This window comes from Poromitra crassiceps, assembly GCF_964638095.1.
Source record: "Poromitra crassiceps genome assembly, chromosome: 7".
Taxonomy (NCBI): domain Eukaryota; kingdom Metazoa; phylum Chordata; class Actinopteri; order Beryciformes; family Melamphaidae; genus Poromitra; species Poromitra crassiceps.
In genome coordinates, this window is record NC_139628.1 from 25,090,258 (window position 1) to 25,112,397 (window position 22,140).

The 22,140-nt window shown below is 44.2% G+C and overlaps 1 protein-coding gene across 1 annotated transcript; it reads left to right on the forward strand.

The window, feature by feature from the left end:
* Nucleotides 1-7,220: 7,220 nt before the first annotated feature.
* LOC310779488 (E3 ubiquitin-protein ligase TRIM39-like) lies at nucleotides 7,221-21,984 on the forward strand (the record flags this gene model as incomplete). The annotated part of the gene is made up of 3 exons (XM_083640020.1): nucleotides 7,221-7,330; nucleotides 8,248-9,647; nucleotides 21,953-21,984. Exons 2-3 carry the CDS (start codon nucleotides 8,255-8,257, stop codon nucleotides 21,982-21,984), a joined length of 1,425 nt encoding a protein of 474 aa, XP_083496146.1. The 5' UTR covers nucleotides 7,221-7,330; nucleotides 8,248-8,254.
* Nucleotides 21,985-22,140: the final 156 nt, after the last annotated feature.

Genomic DNA, 22,140 nt, shown 5'->3' on the forward strand with positions numbered 1-22,140 from the left:
CATGCAAGACAAACAGACAATGGTAAACAGTAAACACAAAGAATAAAATAAAGTGCATGTCTCAGCAGTACAAACAAGAGGAGAGCACATTGCCAAACGAGGCCAACCAGGTTAATAAGTCCAATATTCCATGATGCCACCCACTGCAGCCGTCTGCAGGCTAGAGTGCAGCAACAACAAGCAGCTCCACGACAATGATGGTTAAAAAACCTCACAGCAGCAGGTACAAAGGATTTCCTAAATCTCTCTGAAGAGCACCTAGGCATAATAAGCCTGTCACTAAAGGAGCTCTTCAGGTCACTAAAGACGGCCTGCATTGGGTGATCCTCATTGTTCATGATCCTCCTGAGCTTCCGACCCATTCTCTTCTCCAGGATCGTCTCAAGGGAGTCTGGCATCACGCCAATGATGTACTTGGCCAATGCCCCGGTCGCTGCCCCGGTCGCTGCCCCACTCCCTCTGCCGATCTGGGGAGTATAGCACCATGCTTCCTCCAATACATGTGCAGTTGCCAGCCCCGAAAGCGGGGAGCTTCACCGGCAGGACGTAGCACGTGGGAGGATCACACTATTCCCACCAGTTCCCTTCCACCCCAAACAGGTGCCCTGACCGACCAGAGGAGGCGTTATGTGCAGCGACCAGGACACATACCCCCATTCCGGCTTCCCACCCACAGACACGGCCAATCGTGCCTATATTGATGCCCGAACAAGCCGGAGGTAACACGGGGGCGCGAACCAGCGACCCTCGTGTCCACATTTGACTTCAGATCAAACAAGCTTCTAAATCCAGTTGGGTTTAACAGGCATGTAAGTTGAATGTCATCAGTGACAGCATAGAGAAACTCAAGGGGCCCAGGACAAAGTCAAAGTCCACAATATTACATTGTATTATTGACTTAAAAACTAGTTAAAATTCAATCAAAGCTTTATAGGCACAAGCACATTACACAATACAGAACTCTTCACTGGCGCTTAATCTCATCCTCATCATCATCATCACAGAAAGCTCTATTGTACTTTTTCTTTTTTTCAATTTTATTTAACCAATTAAGGATAGATTTTTATTTACTACGCTAGACAGGCAAGAAGCCTCTTGATGAGAAATTGTGGGAAAGAGGAGAGAGAATATTAAGAATAAAAAAGTAGTAATCAACATAACAATGATAATGATAAAAGAAAAGTAGTAAATCAAGCAAATATCACACACAGTGCTATCAGCCTGTCAGAAGTCATGCTCAGTGGTGACATCGTCAGCGATGTCATCATATTCTTCTTCATCCAATCCTTCATCGCCTCCGTCAGGCTGGGTCATCTCCATGGAGACAGCTGGTTTGTTTCCTGTGAGCGGAGTTAGAACTTTAGAACCACAATTTCAACATGTGTGTGTGTGTTTGCATCCGTGCATGCATGTGCGCATGTGTGTGTGTGCATGTGTGTGTGTGTGGTGCTACCTGTGCTCCTGCTGCGTTAGAGATACCATCAGGACGGTGGCGATGCAGTATGGACAGAAGACCACTAGATGGCAGAGCGGTCTCACCCAAGACCGGGGAGCAGGAGGAGGAGCTGTGGAGGAGGTGGGGTACATCACCAAGATAATCAGGTAATGCAATTTGAAGCGGTAGGCTTGAAGGCAAGAGTCGACACTCCGATGCATTTTTGGAAACAGCCGCTAGAGGCGCTGCGGTAGTGTCAAAGCAGGGCCACCGCCATCTTGGCCTGTAAAATCAGCCTTGCGCCAACAACAACAGCACAATGCCATGACAAAGAGGACACCATGACCGGCAAGGGGGATTCAAAGTGGAAAAAATAAAAAATAGAAAGCTATGTTCGCCAATCAAGTGCAGAAACTGTGACAATAAACAACATGCCTTTCATCCATGGACTGCGGAACGCATCTGAACAAGGGGGGGGGGGGGGGCATAATAGACCCTTCTCACGGGGGCCATTTTGTGTCGAGAAGGGGTAAACACAGGTGCAAGCAAAACACTAATGAGGGTTTCCAACTTCCATGATTGGAATTTGGAAACCCTCATTAGTGTTTTGCTTGCACCTGTGTTTACCCTGGCTTCTCGACACAAAATGGCCCCCGTGAGAAGGGTCTATTGGGGGGGCTTGTTTGCGGGTGACCTAAAAAAAGTGTCCCTTTTAAAGCCAGATTTAGAGCAATATCATTTAAACTAAGACTAAGGCCCAATCCCAATTCCTATCTTAACTCTCAATCTTAACCCTCAGTCTCAAAAATGCGCACTCCCGCGAAGTGCTAGTGCTGTCCCGATTCTCAGTGTGTTAAGTTAAGGGTCGAGTTTGAGGGCTGTACGGCCCTCAGTTTTGAGATTTTCCAGGACCACACTTGGCGGTGAGTGCTATCCCACAATCCTTTGCGCGTCACCGGCCGAGCCCAGCCGAATGCTGCCCGAGTCCGTCCGATTCATTCAAAGCAAGATGGCGGAAGGCGGAAAGAAGAAAAGTTACAGCTGTGAGTATTTTCCCTGTAAATATGTCTTTAAAACTTATGATAAGCACCGTGATGAAGCGTATGGCCTCTTTGTAGCGTAAACACGAACACATTTTTTCGCTAACGATCGATAGTCAGTAACGTTATCCGTCGTGGTGCAGACAAGCCATAACGTTAAGTTAGGCTGTTGTTCAGTTAACGTTACGAACCACGTTACCATTTCTCAGTGGTAATGTTGTTACGTTTTATCAATATAGCGTTAGGTGGAATGTGTGCGCCGACATTTTTGTAAGATGACCGGCGGACGGTGTCATCTCCTGTAGCTGCAGGTTAAAGCTGGTGTTTCGGTTTAACGTTCAGCTGAATAAGTTACTTCGGTAGTTGTGTCCCAGGTTATTTGGTTGAATATCAATTTCTAACCCAAAGAGTGAAACGTTAACGTGGTTGAAAGTCACCAGATAACACGGTCACACTGGCTCTGCTGGATGTTGTGGTGACAGTATTCATTGTGATAATTGCATGAAAATAAAACCTATATCTGACAGGTAACCCACAAAAATAAAAGAAACTAATTACTGTTATCCCTGTTCCATTTCAGGGCCACCAGATAAAACACGGGCCCTGATTCATTTCAGGGCCAGCAATGAAGATAAGTTCCTCAAAAGCAAGCAGGCTCCAAAGAAACTATGGGAGTGAGTAATTTGGGCTGTGAACTGTTCATATTCATAACATAATTCTCGATCACACCGGCAACTGTTGCCCTAGTGACCAAGCATTCTGTTTTGTAAACGGGTCTATTAGATGGCTTGGAGGGAATTGTGACACCCCAACAAGCAGGGAAAAAGTGGGAAAACCTCAAAACTAGATACAAGGTAATGTGAAACACCCATCCTTATTCCTTATAATGTATTTTTAGTTCCTGACAGTATTAGTAATACTGTGTTTGTGTATGTGTGTGTGTGTGTGTGTGTGTGTGTGTGTCAGGAACTGAAGCGGACGGAGGGGAGGAGACTGCATCCACCTGGAAGTATTTCCAAGACATGCATGAGGTTCTGGGTGGGAGGCCATCAATCGACCCTCCTCTGCTGGTGGCGTCCTTCACCCCAGAAGGGGACCCTACGGCTATTCTAGAGGTCAGCTTCGAGCAACAATCACATTTCAGACATTTCATGTTTTTTTGTAATATATACTGTATGTGACTCCTGACCATGTCACCTGGTTATTTTTTTCAGGCGATGTGTGTTGGTGGTCCCTCCACCTCATCAACTACCGCTGCAGATGGTCCGTCCACGTGCGATGATGGTCCCGCCACCTCAACCAACGGTCCCTCAACCACTACCTCCGCCAGTCCCCCAACCCCTTCACCAAAGAAAAAAAATGAAGAAAAATCCCATAGTGGATTTTTTGAAGAAGGAGAGTGAGAGGGAGCAGAGGCGCCACGAGGAGAGCGAGGCGAAGACGGAGCGCATCCTCGGCCTTTTTGAAAAAATAGTTGACAAACTATAATGTCACTTTAGCTGCTGTTCTCTGCTGTTTTCCACTGTTCTGAACTACGGTACCTCTAAATTTCTTTTTAATGTTCTCGGTTGTTTTGCGCTGATCTGCACTACCTCTCCGTTTATGTATTGTTCATGGCATTTCTTTTTGTAACAATTGTAATAACTTTTTATAAACTATTAAATAAAATAGTAAAGAGTTCAGATTGTGAGTATGTAATTTATAATGTAATCATATTTCCCCATGTAGGTAGTTGAAACATATGCATGATATAGGGGAAAAAAACAGTAATAGATTTTATGAAAAAGATTTATTAGACAAAAGTGAAAAACTTGACAAAATATGTTTTAAAAAAGGCACTTAAAACTGAACATGTATCAAACAGGAAAAAGTATATACTGGACAGAGCTTTGGCGTATTGCTGCCCCCCACAGTCTGAAGACGTATCTGCCTTTAAGGGCTGTCCCATTTTAAAGTCGCAAGATAGCCCTTAACTTAGTTTTGAGGGCTACTAAGATTGAGGGTTGAGCTTGAGGGTTAAGATTGAGGGTTAAGAAAATAATTGGGATTGGGCCTAAGACTAACATACACCGCCACATAAGCATGACACACACAATACACAAACTCAGATTAACCTCTGATCCTAATTCACACACAACAGGCCAAGCTATTTCCAGATAACGCACAGATGAATCAATAGTGTACAACATCCAGTCCACAACCAAAAGCCATCTTGCCTGCCACAAGTCAAAATCAAGTCAGTCATCATCATATTCATGATTCACCATGTTCAGCACCTAAGACAGAGACATGCGGGGTGTGCAGGGTGCACAGCGGTGCACCCCACACACACACACAGACAAGCGCAGCTGCACAGTTAAAGCCAATGAACCAACACACAATACTCCAGCAGCCACATGAAAAATTATGAAAATAATGACTTTAGTTTCGTTTGAACAACTTCCCAAAGACCAGTCTGCATCACTCATTTTGCTGGACAAATTCCTTTGCGACTGCAGTGATGTCCACTTGTGCCAATTCGTCCCTGTGTAGGCCTATGTGGCCGCACATCAAGTCACTCAGTCTTCTCTGTGTCATTGTGGAGCCCAGCTATGTTTTGATTTTTCGCAGTGTTGAGAACGACCTTTCTGCGGATGCGGTTGTGACGTGAAAAACAGTTTCAAAAGTTTGTGCACTTCTGCCTTTTCATTGTTGTGCGCTAATATCACCGTTTATGCTAGCTAGGGGCTACTATTTCTTCATTGCTCAACTGGCTATTTCGGTAGGCTAGAGGGACCTTTGTACGGCAGTTTGTAGGAGGGACGTTATACTTGACGCTGTTTTCCGCATAGAAAGACTGTTTACTTGTCTCCTTCATGCCAAAATGGCGGAGGCGTAGCGCTGCTGCTGCACGCTGATGTTGCAATAGAGCGATCAATTGACTGTCACTTCTTATCAATGTACGTTCTTTTGTGGTAGCACAAGAATGATCAAGCTAGCTTTGGCCTGCCCTCTGTGTACAATCTTTTGTTGGTTTTGGCTGTTTGATGATACAGATATACAGAGAGAGACAGAGAGACAGAGACAGAGAGAGAGAGACAGGTGTGTGAGACACTCAGACAGTGTGAATGTACCCGTAGCTTCAATCAGTCGGTGGTGCGAGGAGAGGGAGAGGTGGAGAGAGGACGGTACCACCAGCACCAGACGGTAGGACGGGCTGGAGGACGGGTTGTAGGATGGGCTGGAGGACGGGCTGCAGGAGAAACCAGGAGAATGTCCTTCAGTAAAGTGAAGGAGTGATGCAGTTCATTAACTGGTCAGTTCATATCTTTAAACACAACTGTGGAATAAACACTGTCCTGTCATATCAACAGGAGGTGAATGTGAGAGACCTGACCTCTGACAGACAGCCCCACCTCTGGGAGGGAGGGAGACAGGGCCGAAAGGAAGTACGGGCGCTGCAGCACCCCCTAGTGGCGAGATTATTATTATTTTTTTTTACAAGGGCCTGTTGCATAAAGATAGACCACCCAGTTCCTTGAAGAACCTCAGGTTACTCCAAGAACATAATGTGACCTGCTCGGACAAAATTAGTCACATGTAGCACTGGGCTATTCGTGTAAAGGAGTGGAATTTATTGTATGAAAAAATACATTTAGGATTTGGCGAGCTACTTACTGATGGCCCGATATCTACCGGATCACGATCTATGTGTTGGGCAACTGTAACAGGCTCTGAATCTGACCAACCAGTATCAAACAGGGGCAAAGAACAACGAGACAGATGAACGTTTAAGACTTTTATTGTATCACTATTAAAATAAAGTTAAAAGCCAGGGGGCTAAGCGGGGCAACAGTCCAATATAATAAAGTGCGAGGGAGGCCGTAGGGAGTGGTTAGGCCCAGGGTCAGCGCTGCATAAGTTCGAGTCCTCAATCGGTTACCCCATTCAAGTGGCGGGGTGACACACTCTGGTGTAGCACAGAGTGTCGGCTGGCAACACCTTCAGTCTGGAGGAGCAGGGTTTGTCAATGGACCGCAGCAGAACGTGGTTGACCCTGGCCTGCACACACAGCACAAACAGAATAATGAGTCCAGAGCACAACATTACATTACAATAAAGCTTAACACCATACCTGCACACAGAGCACAAACAGAATAATGAGTGACAAGCGTTTGCTGCGTGTGGCTATTTATAGACCAGTGAGTGGAGGCACACCCAGACACACCTGCCTTCAATTACTCCCAATCACACCAGAGCCAAAGTCAAGTCCAAAGTCAAGTTCCCACACACCACCAAGTCACTGCAAACCAAAACACACCCAAAATCAATGACACCCAACGTGAAGGCAAGTATAATGAGCTGATACCAGTACCACAGGTTTACCCTGTTACACAACCCTGCTCAAAGGAACACTATGTGGGTGTGTTGACGGGCCTTTAACAAGAAAGTAAGTCTAAAGTCCACAGTTATGACTGTGTACTTTTCGAATGACTCATCGCACTCATTACCTTCAGTGAAATATTTCACAATGGTTTTCACTTACAACATTTACAATTGTGGATGGGGAATGGACTGTTTTATATTTATATAGTGTGCGTGTGTGTAAAAAACAATTGCATCTGTGACTGTGTGTGCATAAAAACAAGACTTTGGAACTCACACCTGGTCTGACAAAGCTCCGCCCCTTACCTGACTCGCGTTAAACTGACAGTCACAGAGGTTGTTTTTCTTCCTCTCCTCCTCACTGAGAGAAAGACGATACGATTCACCTTCGGCCCAAAACCCACGACTTCGACTGAGGGAGGACAGCTACAGGAGGGAACCCTGGGAATTCTGGAATACCACTTCACCCTGCTGACTCAGCACACTGAATGTGAGTTTTAGAAGAACACCGGCAGAAAGAAAGAAATACAGCCACCAGCAGATGACATAATTATCACTTCTCCTATGCCCCCCTCCCCCTCCCACTCACACACACACACACACACACACACACACACACACACACACAAACACACACCCTATTCACTTAACAGCCTTTAATGGGGACACACCTGATTCGAATTTTAAGGTTATGGACTTTTCAAAAGTTTACCTAGAATTTGTGCAAAACATGAATGGGCAACACGACTCGAGTACGGGGTGATACAATGATTGACGTCTAGGGATGTTCGATATTGGCTTTTTTACCGATATCCGATATCCGATAATGTCCAACTCTTAATTTCCGATACCGATATCAACCGATATCAACCGATACCGATATAAGCGGGCTTTTTTTCCACCAAAATTTCACGTAACAAGTTACATAATGTAGCGTAATGTAGCTGAAGAGTTTAATATATAATATGCATGTTGTGTTAAAGTTGTAAGTGTTAGAGAAGCGAGCTTGTGACCAGAAGGTCGTCGGTTCAATCCCCGGGACCGGCAGGATAAATCTGGGTGGGGAAAGTGAAAAGGCAGCGCTTGCCCCTCCCTCATTACCACCACTGAGGTGCCCTTGAGCAAGGCCCTTAACCCCAACCGCTCCAGTGGAGCTGCTCAGTGGCCAACAGATCAGACTGTGGTTGTACTGGTCAGCTTCCAGGTATGAATGTGTGTGTGAATGTGAACAGGGCACTCCTGAAAAAGAGAGCATTGCTCTCAGTGAGTCTCCCCCTGTATTAAAAAAAAAAAAAAAAAACGGCATGAAAACCGATACCGATATTTTCCGATATCGATTTTTATGCTAATATCGGCCGATAATATCGGACATCCCTATTGATGTCCTGTGTCTTTCTCCTCACTCAGAGAGAAAATGGCTTCCAGATCAGAGGAGGACCTCTCCTGTCCTGTCTGCTGTGACATCTTTAAAGATCCTGTCATCCTGCCGTGTGCCCACAGCTTCTGTAAAGCCTGTCTGCAGAAATGCTGGACAGACGAACAAATACCCGACTGTCCAATTTGTAACCGAAGATTTTCAAACAACGAACTTTCTTGTAACTTGGTGTTGAAGAACCTGTGTGAGGCGTTCTTACTGGAGAGAAGTCAGAGAGCTTCAGCAGGATCTGAGCTTCTCTGCAGTCTGCACGCTGAGAAACTCAAGCTCTTCTGTCTGGACCATCAGCAGCCTGTGTGTGTCGTCTGTCGAGCTTCAAAAACACACAACAACCACCGATTCAGAGCCATCGATGAAGCTGCACGGGATGCCAAGGAGGAATGTCAGGAATCACTGAAGCCCTTAAAGGAGGAACTGAAGCTCTTTATTGAAGTCAAAGGAAACTGTGATCAAACAGCAGAACACATTAAGGTCCAGGCCCAACACACAGAGAGGCAGATTAAGGAGGAGTTTAAGAAGCTTCACCAGTTTCTACAAGAGGAAGAGGAGGCCAGGATCTCTGCACTGAGGGAGGAAGAGGAGCAGAAGAGTCAGATGATGAAGGAGAAGACTGAGGGCCTGAGCAGAAAGATAGCAGCTCTTTCCGACACAATCAGTGCCATAGAGAAAGTGCTGAGAGCTGAAGACATCTCATTCCTGAAGAACTACAAGGCTACAATAGAAAGAGTCCAGCGCCCCCTACTGGAGGATCCACAGCCGTTCTCAGGAGCTCTGATAGACGAGGCCAAACACCTGGGCAACCTGAGCTTCACAGTCTGGGACAAGATGAAGGAGATGGTCTCCTACACTCCTGTGATTCTGGACCCAAACACTGCCCATCCAAAACTCATCCTCTCTGAAGATCTGACCAGTGTGGGAGGTGGAGAGAACCAGCAGCTTCCTGAAAACCCAGAGAGGCTTGCTTTCTATCGCTCTGTTATGGGCTCTGAGAGCTTTAACTCAGGAATCCATAGCTGGGATGTTGAGGTTGGAGACAATGCATACTGGAGACTGGGCGTGGCAGCAGAGTCCGTCCAGAGGAAAGGCATCATACACTCTGGACTATGGAGAATCGGGTTCAATGATGGGAAACACACAGCACAGTCTCCACCAGATCAACCCACTGTTCTCCCTGTGAAGAAGGTCCAGAGGGTCAGGGTGCATCTGGACTGGGACAGAGGAAAGCTGACATTCTCTGATCCTGATAGTAACACACACATACACACCTTCACACACACCTTCACTGACAGGCTGTTTCCATTCATTTTTACTGGCAAAGCACTCCCTCTGAAGATATTGCCAGTGAAGGTCTGTGTAACAGTGGGACCGCAAAGTGAAGAAGAGGAAGACAGAGAAGAAGAAGAAGAAGAAGAAGAAGAAGAAGAAGAAGAAGAAGAAGAAGAAGAAGAAGAAGAAGAAGAAGAGGAAGAAGAAGAAGAACAATAACAATAACAAGAAATGAGGAGGAGGAGAAGACGGTAGAGAGGGTGGGGATATGTCCCTGCCAGGGCTACAGATAATGCACAAATATATAAATGATCATGTGATCTTTACTGGGATCTGTACCAAACAAGCATTTCCCCTTACGTCTGTGTATGATTTGAAGGCCGGGGCATCATAGCACCACAATGCTTCATCCTTTGTAGAGCCCATTTGAACATGTACAGTAAACAGTTAATATCAAAATAGTGGTGGGGACAATTATATGTAATCAGAAAAGTGGACTAGGGCTGCACAATTAATCAAATTAATTTTGAAATAGCACTACAGGGGGGCGGCTGTGGCTCAGGAGGTAGAGCGCGTCGTCCACTAACCAGAAGGTCAGTGGTTCGATCCCCGGCTCCTCCAGTCCACATGTCGAAGTGTCCTTGGGCAAGACACTGAACCCCAAATTGCTCCCGATGGCTGTGCCAGCACCCCGCGTGGCAGCTGGCCGCCCTCAGTGTGTGAATGAGCGAATACGTTGTAAAGCGCTTTGGATAAAAGCGCTATATAAATGCAGTCCATTTAGCACTATCCAAATCACAGGAGCAGCTGCAATTTGATCAAGATAAATGTGGCACAACAACATACCAGGAACCTCCTGAGTTTCCGGACACCCTCCCATCTACATGGGTGCGTTTTAATTGTTAATTAAAATTAATTAAGATTTAATTCATTAATCTTATTTTTTTATACACAAGCCTATGTCTTCATTTAGTTGAAGCCCCCTGTATTGATGTCTTAACCAGACAGATTATTTTAGGTTAGTTTGTGGTACTGTAACAGATTCATCTCACAGTTGAGTAATCAAGTTGTGTAATCTGAAAAGAACAGCGACTGACAACTGATGACCATCGGGTAATCTGTCCGTGCCATAGTTTGCTAGCTAACTGTGTTAAAGGGATATTTTGGATTTTTGGATGTGGTGTTGTATGTATGAGGTACTTACATTACATACATTCAGCATACCCAACTCCTCTCCAAGCCTAGTTGGCTCCCTAAACCGACAGGCAACCACCCTTGTGGAAACTGTAATTTTTGTCATCACATTGTTAAATATAATAATTTCAAAGACACAGGGGGCACCAGAATATATTATATTTGTCCTTTTGTAAATTGCAATACAACATGTTGTTTACAGGTTGAAGTACGTGTGACTGTGGTTGCTTCTATGTGGGTCGAACCAAACGCAGACTGAAGGACAGTTGGTTTCTGAGCATGTTTATGCCATTAGGACCTCCAATGACAAATACCCAATGGCTAAACATTACAGACTGGTCATGGTAACCCCTACTCCCTGAAGGCCATGGCCATTGAGATGGTGCCCAGTTCTTGAAGGGGAGGGGATCATCTCAAACGCCTCCTACAACGCGACACTTTTTGGATTTTCCAACTCAAAGCGATGGTGCACCCAGGCCTCAATGAGGACATTGCTTATTCTCCATTCTTATAAACTGTTTTGTTTCTTTCTTGGGGTGACATGAGCTCATGTTTGCTGTTTTTAACTTTGATTATGTTTGCTTCTGTAATATTAGTCTCCAAATGTGTGATAGAGGGCATACTGGTTGTACAGGGGGTGTTTTTTCTTCCTCCATTTTCCTCCTCCATTTTGAATTATATGATGTCATTGCTGGAGCTACCTGTTCACTCCTTATATGGTAATGCACCCATTTTCTTGTTTGCCAATCCATTATGGTAATGAACCATGTTGTCATTTCCTGCCACACCTTATACGGTATATGTCTTTGCTGTATCACAATTCTGGTTAGTCACCCTGATGAAGGCCTGTGTGCCGCAACGCGTTGGTGCGTTTTTCACTTTTGCTCTTATGCATTATCCATTTAATAAAGGCTTTTTATCTTTTTCAACCACAAGAGTGCCCATGCTTCTTCTTCGTCATCATCTACACCATCCCCTTACCAAAGAGCACCTTGATGGTTTCTACTCAGCCAAAAAGATGCACTCCGTTTTCTGCCTTTCTACATTAACCTATAGGTTTATGTATTTATGGTTTATGTACAAACTATTTTTCTCTGACACAGCTCAGACCACTGTGGGGTGAAACGCAGTTCACAGAAACAAATGTGGATGGTCCCGCCACCGCTTTCCGGGCTGCAGAGAGAAATATGTTGGTCGGACCCTTTTCACAAACCGCTTTTCTGGAGATATTCTGATAATATTATTACATATTAGTGTTTGTTTTTTAAGCCCAGTCCAGCAGGAGAGAGCAGACTCCCCTGTAGCCAGCTGTGTGTCCATGAAGAGTGATCACTCTAGATTGACCTATTGACGTCAGATGGACACGCCAAGAATACAAAACTGACCTATAGATCCTCCTATTCAATTCAAAGATAAACATCCTTCTGAAAATGTGTAAATCATTCATATGTGTAAGTCATCATTAGTAGTATGTTAGGATTACTAAGAAAGACAAATTGTCATCTTAACACGTTAAGTGCCATAGCCGAGATAGCTCGTCTTACATAATCCAACGCTTGAGTGCCAGAGCCGAGATATCTCGTCTTACATAAACATTTTTTTCTTTTGACGGTGGGACATCAATCAACAACTTTTACATCTTCGAGATCACTATTGGAGCAAGATAATGTGTATAATCTATTTTACCGACCCACTAAGTGTTGACAGTGCTCCCCCAGACGAGCGAAATCAAAGAAAAAACTGCCGCGGGAGCAAGCCATTCAAGGAAATGGCGAGGCGATTTTACAGTAATCCATTCCAGACTTGTCTTGCCCGAGAGCAGCCGGCGCAGGCAGCAGCACACAGAGAGCGGAGAGCGATTTGCAAAATAGATTATAGGTGAAACACACTTTGAAACACCTCAGAAAGGCCAGAATCAACATCTGCCCATCGCCCACGCATTCCCCGGCCCATCTTGACTCGCACAAGGAGCGTCCGCACGCAGGCAAGCAGGCAGGCAGGCACGCAGGCAGGCAGGCAGGCAGCAGCAACGCGCTTCTGACACGCCCGCTGTAGAGCCAGGAGGAAGGAGGAGAAGACACACGGAGGGAGGAGTTTGAATGAGAGGGGTGTTTCCTGTTGTTATGGAGGAAATTACTGTTCAAAACTATTGTTTAGAATGTCTGACGGTCTTACTGATGCCAAAAATGAATGGTTAAAGTGACTCTTCTATCGAATTTCACAAAAAGCCATTTATCTCTGAATAAATTTCCAGACGCTGAAACCATGCTGTACTCAACGGCTAATATCTACATAACTACTAACTCTGCAAACTAACTCTTTTAGACAGAGAAAGCACACATTCTATTAGTTATTTTTAGATGATTGGTGTTCATGAATTCTTAACAGAAAATAATCCTCGGCTCTTGTAAAATGAGCCAGAATCCTCAAAAAAAAACCTGGCACAACTTACCTACAGGATGAAAAAATGGCTGGCACTCAATGTGTTAAGGACACCTTTACCTGGGTTTCCCCCAGAAAATCAGGCCCGGTGGCAAGTATCTTTTGACGGGGCTCGGCCCGGGCCACCGACAGACTGATGGCACCATTTTATTATTACTTTTTTAATATACGTTTTAGTTTAGATACTCAAGTCACTTTATGCACATTTTTGCACTTTCAGTATTTTAGCATAATGCTGTATTAGATATATTTTTATTTATTTATTGCCGTAGTAGATTTAGCAACTCTAGCACGTAGTACTCTTATCAACCTTTTTTTGGTATTATTGGGCCTAGCTACATGTTTCAGTGTCAGGTTTTGTCTCCTGTTGTTGTCCTGACTGTTGAATGTGGTTGCATCATGTGACATCAATTTCCTGCAAAGGATCAATCAAGTATCTATCCTATCTTATAGGAACACTTCACCCGAAGATTAAATGTCTGCCATCATCTATAGTCACCCTCATGACAGAGAGAAAACCAATCATCAGGAGTTGTGCTTGCAAACTTCACCTGCAACTGAACTGTTACTTTATAAGCTATAGTTTCTGTGATAACAGAATGACAGAATTGAGAATTATAAAGAAAGCTATAACAGATTCCACAGGGCCCTTCAGTCAGCATGTATTAACACTTAAAGGCATAATGAGGGCACTTATATCATTTACTTTCAGTGCTTTGTTTGTGAGCTACTTATTAAAGAGCTAAACTTGAACTTTGGACAAGTCAAGGCCACTGATAACCTTTATTATAACAGCAGCAATCAAATCTAACGAGATAGGTCAGCTGACTTCACTTGACTGCAGGGGGAGTGAAAAAGACTATGGTTGATTGGAATAATTGACTGTTTCAAAATATGTTGTAACCCTTATACCCTGGTAGTCTATGGCATGGATCGTTTTAACATTTGCGTGGATGGGGTTTTGACATTTTTGGTGGTCTGAGGTCAAAAGTATGCTCAGGTCTTTTTTTCTGTGTGTTTTACAAAAGTCTGCCTCTCACCATGTTAGGGACACTTTGTGGCCTCCTGTAGAGAAAATATGCACACGTTTACTGTTGGGGTCCATGGCATGGACTGCAAATTCTCATTGACTTCCATTATAACATACTTTTTTGGGACCTCCAGCCATTGAAAAAAAAATGCACTCACATTATGTTTTTATTCTATCATCCTGGACCAAACACCTTGAAATTTGACCTTGAAATGGAATTTTGTGGTTGGCTGAAAATTTGGGGGAATTACATGGCCTCAAAGTCCATTGCATAGTTTTCCCATTGTTTTCAATGTTAATTTTGAACAAAAACTACACTTTTTTAGGACCTCCAGCTTTTTTCCCCAAAAAATATTATTTCCCTGATGTTACACATCTCACCTCGAGTCAAGGCTTGTAATTACTAGTTTCTATTGTGTTTGGCTATTTCCCCCTATTCCCCCAGTTTTGGCACAACAACCAATTACATGCAGTTTACATGAAATGTACAGGAAATTGATCTGTATGCCGAACTTGGGAAAATATTCAAAAACAGAATTTTACAGTGCACACTACTAATTTGAATCCTTTAGACCAGGATAGATGCTGGACTAAAGCTCATTTGTGTTTTTTGGGGTACAAGTCTGGGAGTCCCTAACAGGCACTTTTTACTTTTTTGGCAAATCATGCAGTAAATATGAAAACCAACTGTACTTAGAGTACTACTGGACACTGGCATTTGAGGGGTTAAAGTTCTGACTAAGTAGGACATGTTGGTACACATAATGAGGGATGAAGTTACCAATGAATTAAAAAAATGTAAAAAAAAATCTTTGGGAATTTTTTTATAATAATCATATTAACTCATTGAATGCCAATGACGACAGCTGTCGTCAATTCAAATACTGACGTAGAGTGCCAAAGACGACGATTGTCGTCAATTGCGTTTTTTGACGGTGGGACGTGGATCAATCCCTGATACATCTCTGGTACAACTATTGTAGCTATTGGAGGTCTATAACCTATTTTACAGAACCCTTAGGTGGCGACAGTGCTCTCCACATAACAGAAAGGCAAGGAAAAAACAAAGAAGAAGTCGTTATGGAAACGGAAATCGCATCGCATCCATATGCATCGATATGCTGAAGCACGTTACTGCAGCTGTGCCTGCAGCAGCCAATCTGCTCCCACAATTGAGCCGCTCCGTGTCGGTTGCGACAGCAGATCCGCACATCCACACCGTGGAGTTGTTATTATTCTCAACTGGAAGCATCGTTGCCGGTGACAAACACACGCGGAACGCTGTAAAAAAACTGGATGTTGCGCACCCTTCACTGTGCGCACAGCAAACTCAGCAGAGAGCCACCACAGACAGGAGGAGGAGTGTGCAGTTGAGGCGAGGCGGGGCGGGGCAGAGCAGCACGCAGAGCAGCACGCAACACCCAGACAGACCCAGGCAGCAGGACAGGATTGACAAACGCAAGCCAGAATATCCGATGCCCACCAGCAGCAAATCAAGACCAGCAAGAAGCTGCAACCAGCAGCGCACGCAGGGGCCAGCGCTGCTGGTTGTAGCTAAAAATATTATTCTGCCAAACAAAATTCCCTGGCCTAAACTGTTTTATTGAAGGAAATTATTTTTGAGGTGTGACTACATTAGAAAAGATTAGCTTCAGAGTCAGTGATGTGCTTGAAATGTTTAATTTCACAAAAGGCCAATTATCTCAGCTTCTAGAAAAAAATTGCTGTTTTGGGATGAATCAAGCTATCTTCTCCGGCTCATAACTAAAGAACGGAAAATGGGATCAATAAACTTTTTTTTGCAGATGATAGAATAGAGTCTCATCGTTCTTTGTGCGTGTTCAGTGTTTACATAGTAATATCATACAATATTCTGTGGGCCTCGAGAAATCACTGAAAACGCTCTGAAACTCTGGCACTGGGAGCGTCTGTTCTCCAAAAGTGGCTGGCACTCAATGAGTTAAAGAAATAGTAGACCCCCTGAAAGCATGACTTGTGAAATTTGGGGGGGGTCTCTAAATTATTGACTAATATATATTACCCCATGTATTTTCTATTTCTTTTTCTGTACCTTCATAGTGAATAATGCGTAAAATTACGCTATTTTAATCGTATGATTCAGAGTGTGCTCAATCACTGTCCAATTCACTGTAAGCCCCTATACCGACATGGATGTTATTCTTATCATCACCACATCGAAGCGTGGCGGCGCAGGTGCAAATCAAACGTCACTCACGTGGGCAGGTCAGATTTAAAACAACAGCAAGATGTCAAAAAGAATACAAGGCAGTTTGACAAACTTTACATTCACGAAGAAATGGAAGCAGCCGTCAGTTGAACAGCAACAAGTCGCTTCTACTTCAAACGCAGATGTGGAAAAAGTGACGACGTGAAGCTGGAATAGCCTACCTCCGAGTCCTCCCGCATATGGAGGACTGTTTGTGAGATGGAATGCGTCAGGAACTTCACAGTGAGTGGGACATGTGCGTTATGGAGTGGATAAAAGTGTTGGGCAGAGATATCATGTTCTTGTGGATGCAGTGTGTATGGAGAGCAGTGCGCCCGTTTCGCCTTTCTGTGCTCCCTCACCCTCCCTCCCTCTCTGTGTGCGAGAAAAGTGGAACACCACGACAAGAGCTGTATCCGTGTCTTTGAGCGTGCTGATTTAAAATGAGTTATACCCCTAAATTGGCCTTCAAATTGCCTCAAATTTCCGCCGCCGCCCTTCGGACGCCTGTAGTGCCCTTTTATGAATTTGAGCCCCTCTGCACCCCCCCCCCCCAAGTTACCGCGGACGCGGCGTCAGATGACTTCCTGCCTGACCTGCCTTTCGTTTCAAAATAAAAGCGATCCCGTGTTTTTCATGCTTTTGCATGCAGATTGTTTTATTTTTTTCTCTGAAATATTAGGGGAGGTCCGGACCTCCCCTTCCTCATAGCTAGTTACGGCCATGAGCGCAACCAGAGGAAATCAATACTTGCTGAATTGACAGGAGAGCAGAAGGAACTGGAGAACCATAGAGGACAACTCAAATCATAACTGGATGAGATAAAGAGACAGAAGGAGAACAATGAGAATGAGAAGAAGCTTCGGGCAGCGAATAATTGGATAGAAAAATGGTGAAACAAAAACCTCTAGTGAGTTTTCCATATCAAATTTCAAGACATCAGTCATCGTCAGTTCATCCTAGTATATATAGCGAGGGTTCTACATCACAAAACCTGCCAGTAGATGGAGGAGAATGGATATATTCCATTTATATTAAAAAGTAAGAATCATAAAAAATGGACTTAGGTGGTTTTCATTGCGACGAATGGTAATAATTATATATATAAAAAAAGTAAATAAATAATTAAAATAAATAAATACAATTAAAAGCCGACACCTACATCCCCCCGTCCATGGTACGTCATGTCAAGCTCAGACCTTAGACTAGGCCCCCCCCCCCCTGTCCCTCATCGCACCCCGTCGTCACATGTCGGATCCTGGCTCATCCAGCACTTCAAGCTCCACGTAACTTAAGGTGACCAGATTTCTCAAATGAAAATCGGGGACATTTTGTGGCCTGCTAGGGGGGCCAAGGGGGGGCTGTGCCCCCCCGGCTTTTAGAAAATTGTGTACATTTTACAGTAAAATGCATAAATCTGGTGCACTTTGAGAGCAAAAGTAAGAGGTTCGATCTATGAAGAACTTTGTGATTTTGAAACAATTGAAAAAGAAGCAGTTTACAATGGTTACTAGTTATCTGGCACATTTTACCACAAATTAGACAGCCTAGGTAATTCATGGGAAATAGGCTACTGCAGCCTGTTGCACCAGCTGAACGTAAGTTCTGTCTTAAGTTAGGGTGTAAAGTCCACACTAACTGCTACGTTCAAACTAGTTAGTTTGACACTAAAGTTGTGTCTTTGTTGAGTTGCACCACGGAGACATAAGGTACATCTTAACTAGTAGACCCTAAAGTCCATACTAACCAAAATAGTGTCACAGACAATGACGTGTACAGTATCTGTGACCAATCAGTGAAAAGCACGGTGGAAACGGTGTTTATTTACGGTTGTTTAAGTAAGTGGAGTGAAAACAGGACATGTTGCCCACCGCAAATTAGTGCTTTTATATTTCATCAACACTAATCAAATGAGAACGTTATTGAGTAACGTTCGTTTAGGTTCATATTACTGTTAACGTTTATCTGTGAGCTCTTCATCAGTATTGTAGGCTATACCACCATCCCTCACTAAATTGTTGCGGTTATTTTAATTTGTATGCAGTGCTGCAGCTTGTGGGAAACAAAAGCGTGAGTCATAAATATCAAAGGGTGTAATTTATCACGGAGAGCGCGTTGCGGACGCAAAACAACAATGCGCCACGGTGCCAAGTTGCAATCCGTGCCAACTGCTATTTTACGGAGGACTTTACACCTAGTAAGACGTAGGTGTAAATTTTAAGTTCTAACTTATGCCTACGTTGTAACTATTTCACTTGGTGCAACCCAAATATTTTTAGGGACTTAGTGAGACTTTACGTTCAAACTAGCTTACGTTTCAACTTACGCACAGCTGGTGCAACCCACTGCTGGTGTATTGTGTAGAGTGGCAGAAACATAGAGAGGGACAACTTCTCTCTTTGACCTCACCAACTGGTGGATAATTTATTTCCACAAAACAAAAACATTACAGTAGTGATTTATTACCTCAGTAAACACTTTCCTTGAGTTTAGGGTGTCGCTCACCAGTTTCAAGTATTCAATGGCCACATGACCATATTAACTGCTAATTTAATATTAAATGCTGACAAAATAATTTAAAAATCATGTTAATACTAAAAGGCAATTTTAATGATTAAAATTGTAATCTAGAGATAAATATGACCTATTGTGTTAATTTAAACCAGGGGTTATCAAAGTTTTGATGGCTGAAGGCCAATTTAGGGAACAGTAGGCTAATGACTAGATAACAATGATCCATCGCCAATCATGTTAAAAATTGACATTTTTTTCAATGGAGTTTGGTGTACATAAAAACGTTACTGACTTCTCTGCAAAAACGTTTTGAGTTAGTTACTGCACTTACTTACCAGATAGTTTTACTGTACTTTTAACTATTCAAAACAACTGGGATGGATAACCCACTGAATGGGGTCCGGTAAACAAGGACGGTAGCAAAAGCAACAAGCAGACGCCGCCTCTCGTTCGCCACCTCTGGGGCTTCGGTTGCGGGCGGCTGGGTCCTGGGAAAACCACGGCACGGGCAGAGGGAGAACATCTACTCTGTGATCTACTCTGTCACACACAGGCAGCACTTTGCACAACGTGCACAACGACAGGCTTTTGTGGTGCCGCAAATGCTCTGTTATCGAGTTTCTTGCCAGTATTATTATTTGACTTTGTGGCCAAAATCGGGGACATTTTCGGGGACAGCTCCAGCCGGGGACAGAGCACCGAAATCGGGGACTGTCCCCGAAAATCGGGGACGTCTGGTCACCCTAACGTAACTTCCCGGCGGAGAACCACTGCAGTCACTCACTAACACTAACCAATCCACTCGCTACCACTCGGGACTCACGAGGAATCCCCGCTGATTCACCTCGGTTACACTCACCCCCTTAAACTCACTCCACACCCGCTGGGCATCCGGGTCACGGCACCAATGTAACGGCATTGTGTAGGTGTTACTTGCAGCAACCCATGTTAAGGGCTTGTCCAGGGGTGGGTACAAACCGCCGACCTTCGGCTTGGGAGTCCGACATGTTAACCGCAACGCCAAGAGAGCTAGCTCCCTTGGCGGAGCTGATTAACATGAGAAAGACAAATATGCGCACATCCAAAAAACTTACAGGTGCTCGATAAAGGTAACTATAACAAAAAGATAAAGTCTGCACACTGAGGCTCCATCAATGGTTTTTTATTTGCAACGTTTCGATCTTCACAGGATATTTGTCGAGCTGATTAACTCATTCATGGCCAAAGACGTCTTTAACGTGTTATCAGGAATAGCCCTCCACGCCAAAGACGTGTTTGACGTGTTTTTGTTTTTATTAGTGCAGCGCGTAGTTCAAAGACTTCCCCAGCCTGTGACATGGTATCAGGTCCCTGGCCTCAAAGCCAAGCCGACAACACGTGAACAAACACATACCGCAGCTGTTGTTTTGAAATTGAGCAGGAGGAAAGAACAGAAAACGGAGAAACGCGCTTCCTTGTGCAGAGAGGAGAAACGCCATTGAAACGCCCCTCGGCGCGCTGCACGAGCTGGTCGCCTTGCTGCAGGGCAGAGCGAACATGGGTGAGTTGTTCGCGGTAGTCAAACCCGTGACCAACATGATCGATCCTGGTCCCTGGACCCCGTTCCTGTGTGCCAGCCTGAAAGAGACGAGACGGAGTCACACGCAGCGGGTCGGTCATGGAGGGGCGAAGCAGAAGGAGTCCAGGCAGTGAGAGGGAATGATAAATCCAACGGGAGAAAGTAATCCAGAGATGTGTTGATCATCGGAGGAATGAGGAAATGATCGATCAGTTTGACGGGTAATCCAGAGAGTGGTGAGGACGTGTTGAATAGCTGAGGGGAAAACGGGAACGATCAAACAGCAGGGAGGATAGGACAGGGAGACATGGACGAGGACGGGTGGACCAGAACAAAACAAAATAAACACACGAACAGCTAACAATAACGAAAAGGACGCGGGCAGAAGCGGCAGTCACAGCAGCAGACGCCAGCAGTACTCAGACCCGGAAACAACGTAACGAAGATAAAAGGGGGATCGTGTGTGTGTGTGTGTGTGTGTGTGTGTGTGTGTCTGTCTGTCTGTCTGTCTGTCTGTCTGTCTGTCTGTCTGTCTGTCTGTCTGTCTGCACACTCACTCACACTGAGTAAACTGTATTGTTGAATGTAAAAAAAGCACTTCATGTATATATATATATATATATATATATATATATATATATATTATTTTTGTCATTTGTGTCATAACGAATAATATTTACATGTCTGATGTCAATACAGTTCAAAATAAAAGAATTGAGAGCGAGTTCTGCCTGAGATTGTGTCCTTTACAAAAATGGCCTTTTCTCCTGTTTCTCTTCTCAGAGAGACCTTTTTGGTGAAAACAGGGTGTATATAAATGGCTATAAGTAGAGTACAGAACATGCTAAAAGCTCACTTTTTTTTTTCTGGTGAACCCAGAGACGTACATCTTCATTTTGAGGTATTGCAAATCACTTTGGTGCTAATAGATAATTTACTGTGGGTCTTGAAAGATGACCAACAATTATGAAAATCTTTGGCCTGAGCTAAATATTGGCAGTCCTAAACTGGCCATGAATGAGTTAACATGCCTTTATACTGGGGAGTGAGTTTAACCAATCCACTCGCTACCACTCGGGACTCACGAGGAATCCGCGCTGATTCACCTCGGCTACACATGCCATGCCACTTGCTAAATAAAGTCTGTTGTTAAACCTTACCTTACCGACCGGTCTCTCATGATTGAAGTGAGGTTTCCATACCACATTTCAAGCTGAGACAGAGGCCGTCATATCTGTATTACCTGATCAGCCCGTGACGTCAGTCAAGCCCAAGCGTCAGTCATCGTCAGTTCATCCTACATGTAAAGGGGTAATATGCCATTTTTTGTTATGTTTTACTCACCTGTTTCTCTTGTAAACAGGATCCTGTGAAAGGCTTGAAGACTTTTAGTTTACCTTAGTGGATGCATTATAATGTAAGCTCATACCTTTGTTGTCATTTCAGTTATAATTATAGTGGGCACAGCTGTCTACTGACCCATTGTTTGTTGTTGTACAGAAAAATCATCCATCCATCCCTCATCCTTCCATCCATATATCTCCCATCCATTGTAAACCATCTTCATGCCTAAATAAATGGTTAAACGGCCCTTGGATCCTCATTGTGTCTAAACGGGCTCTCTGATCCACACT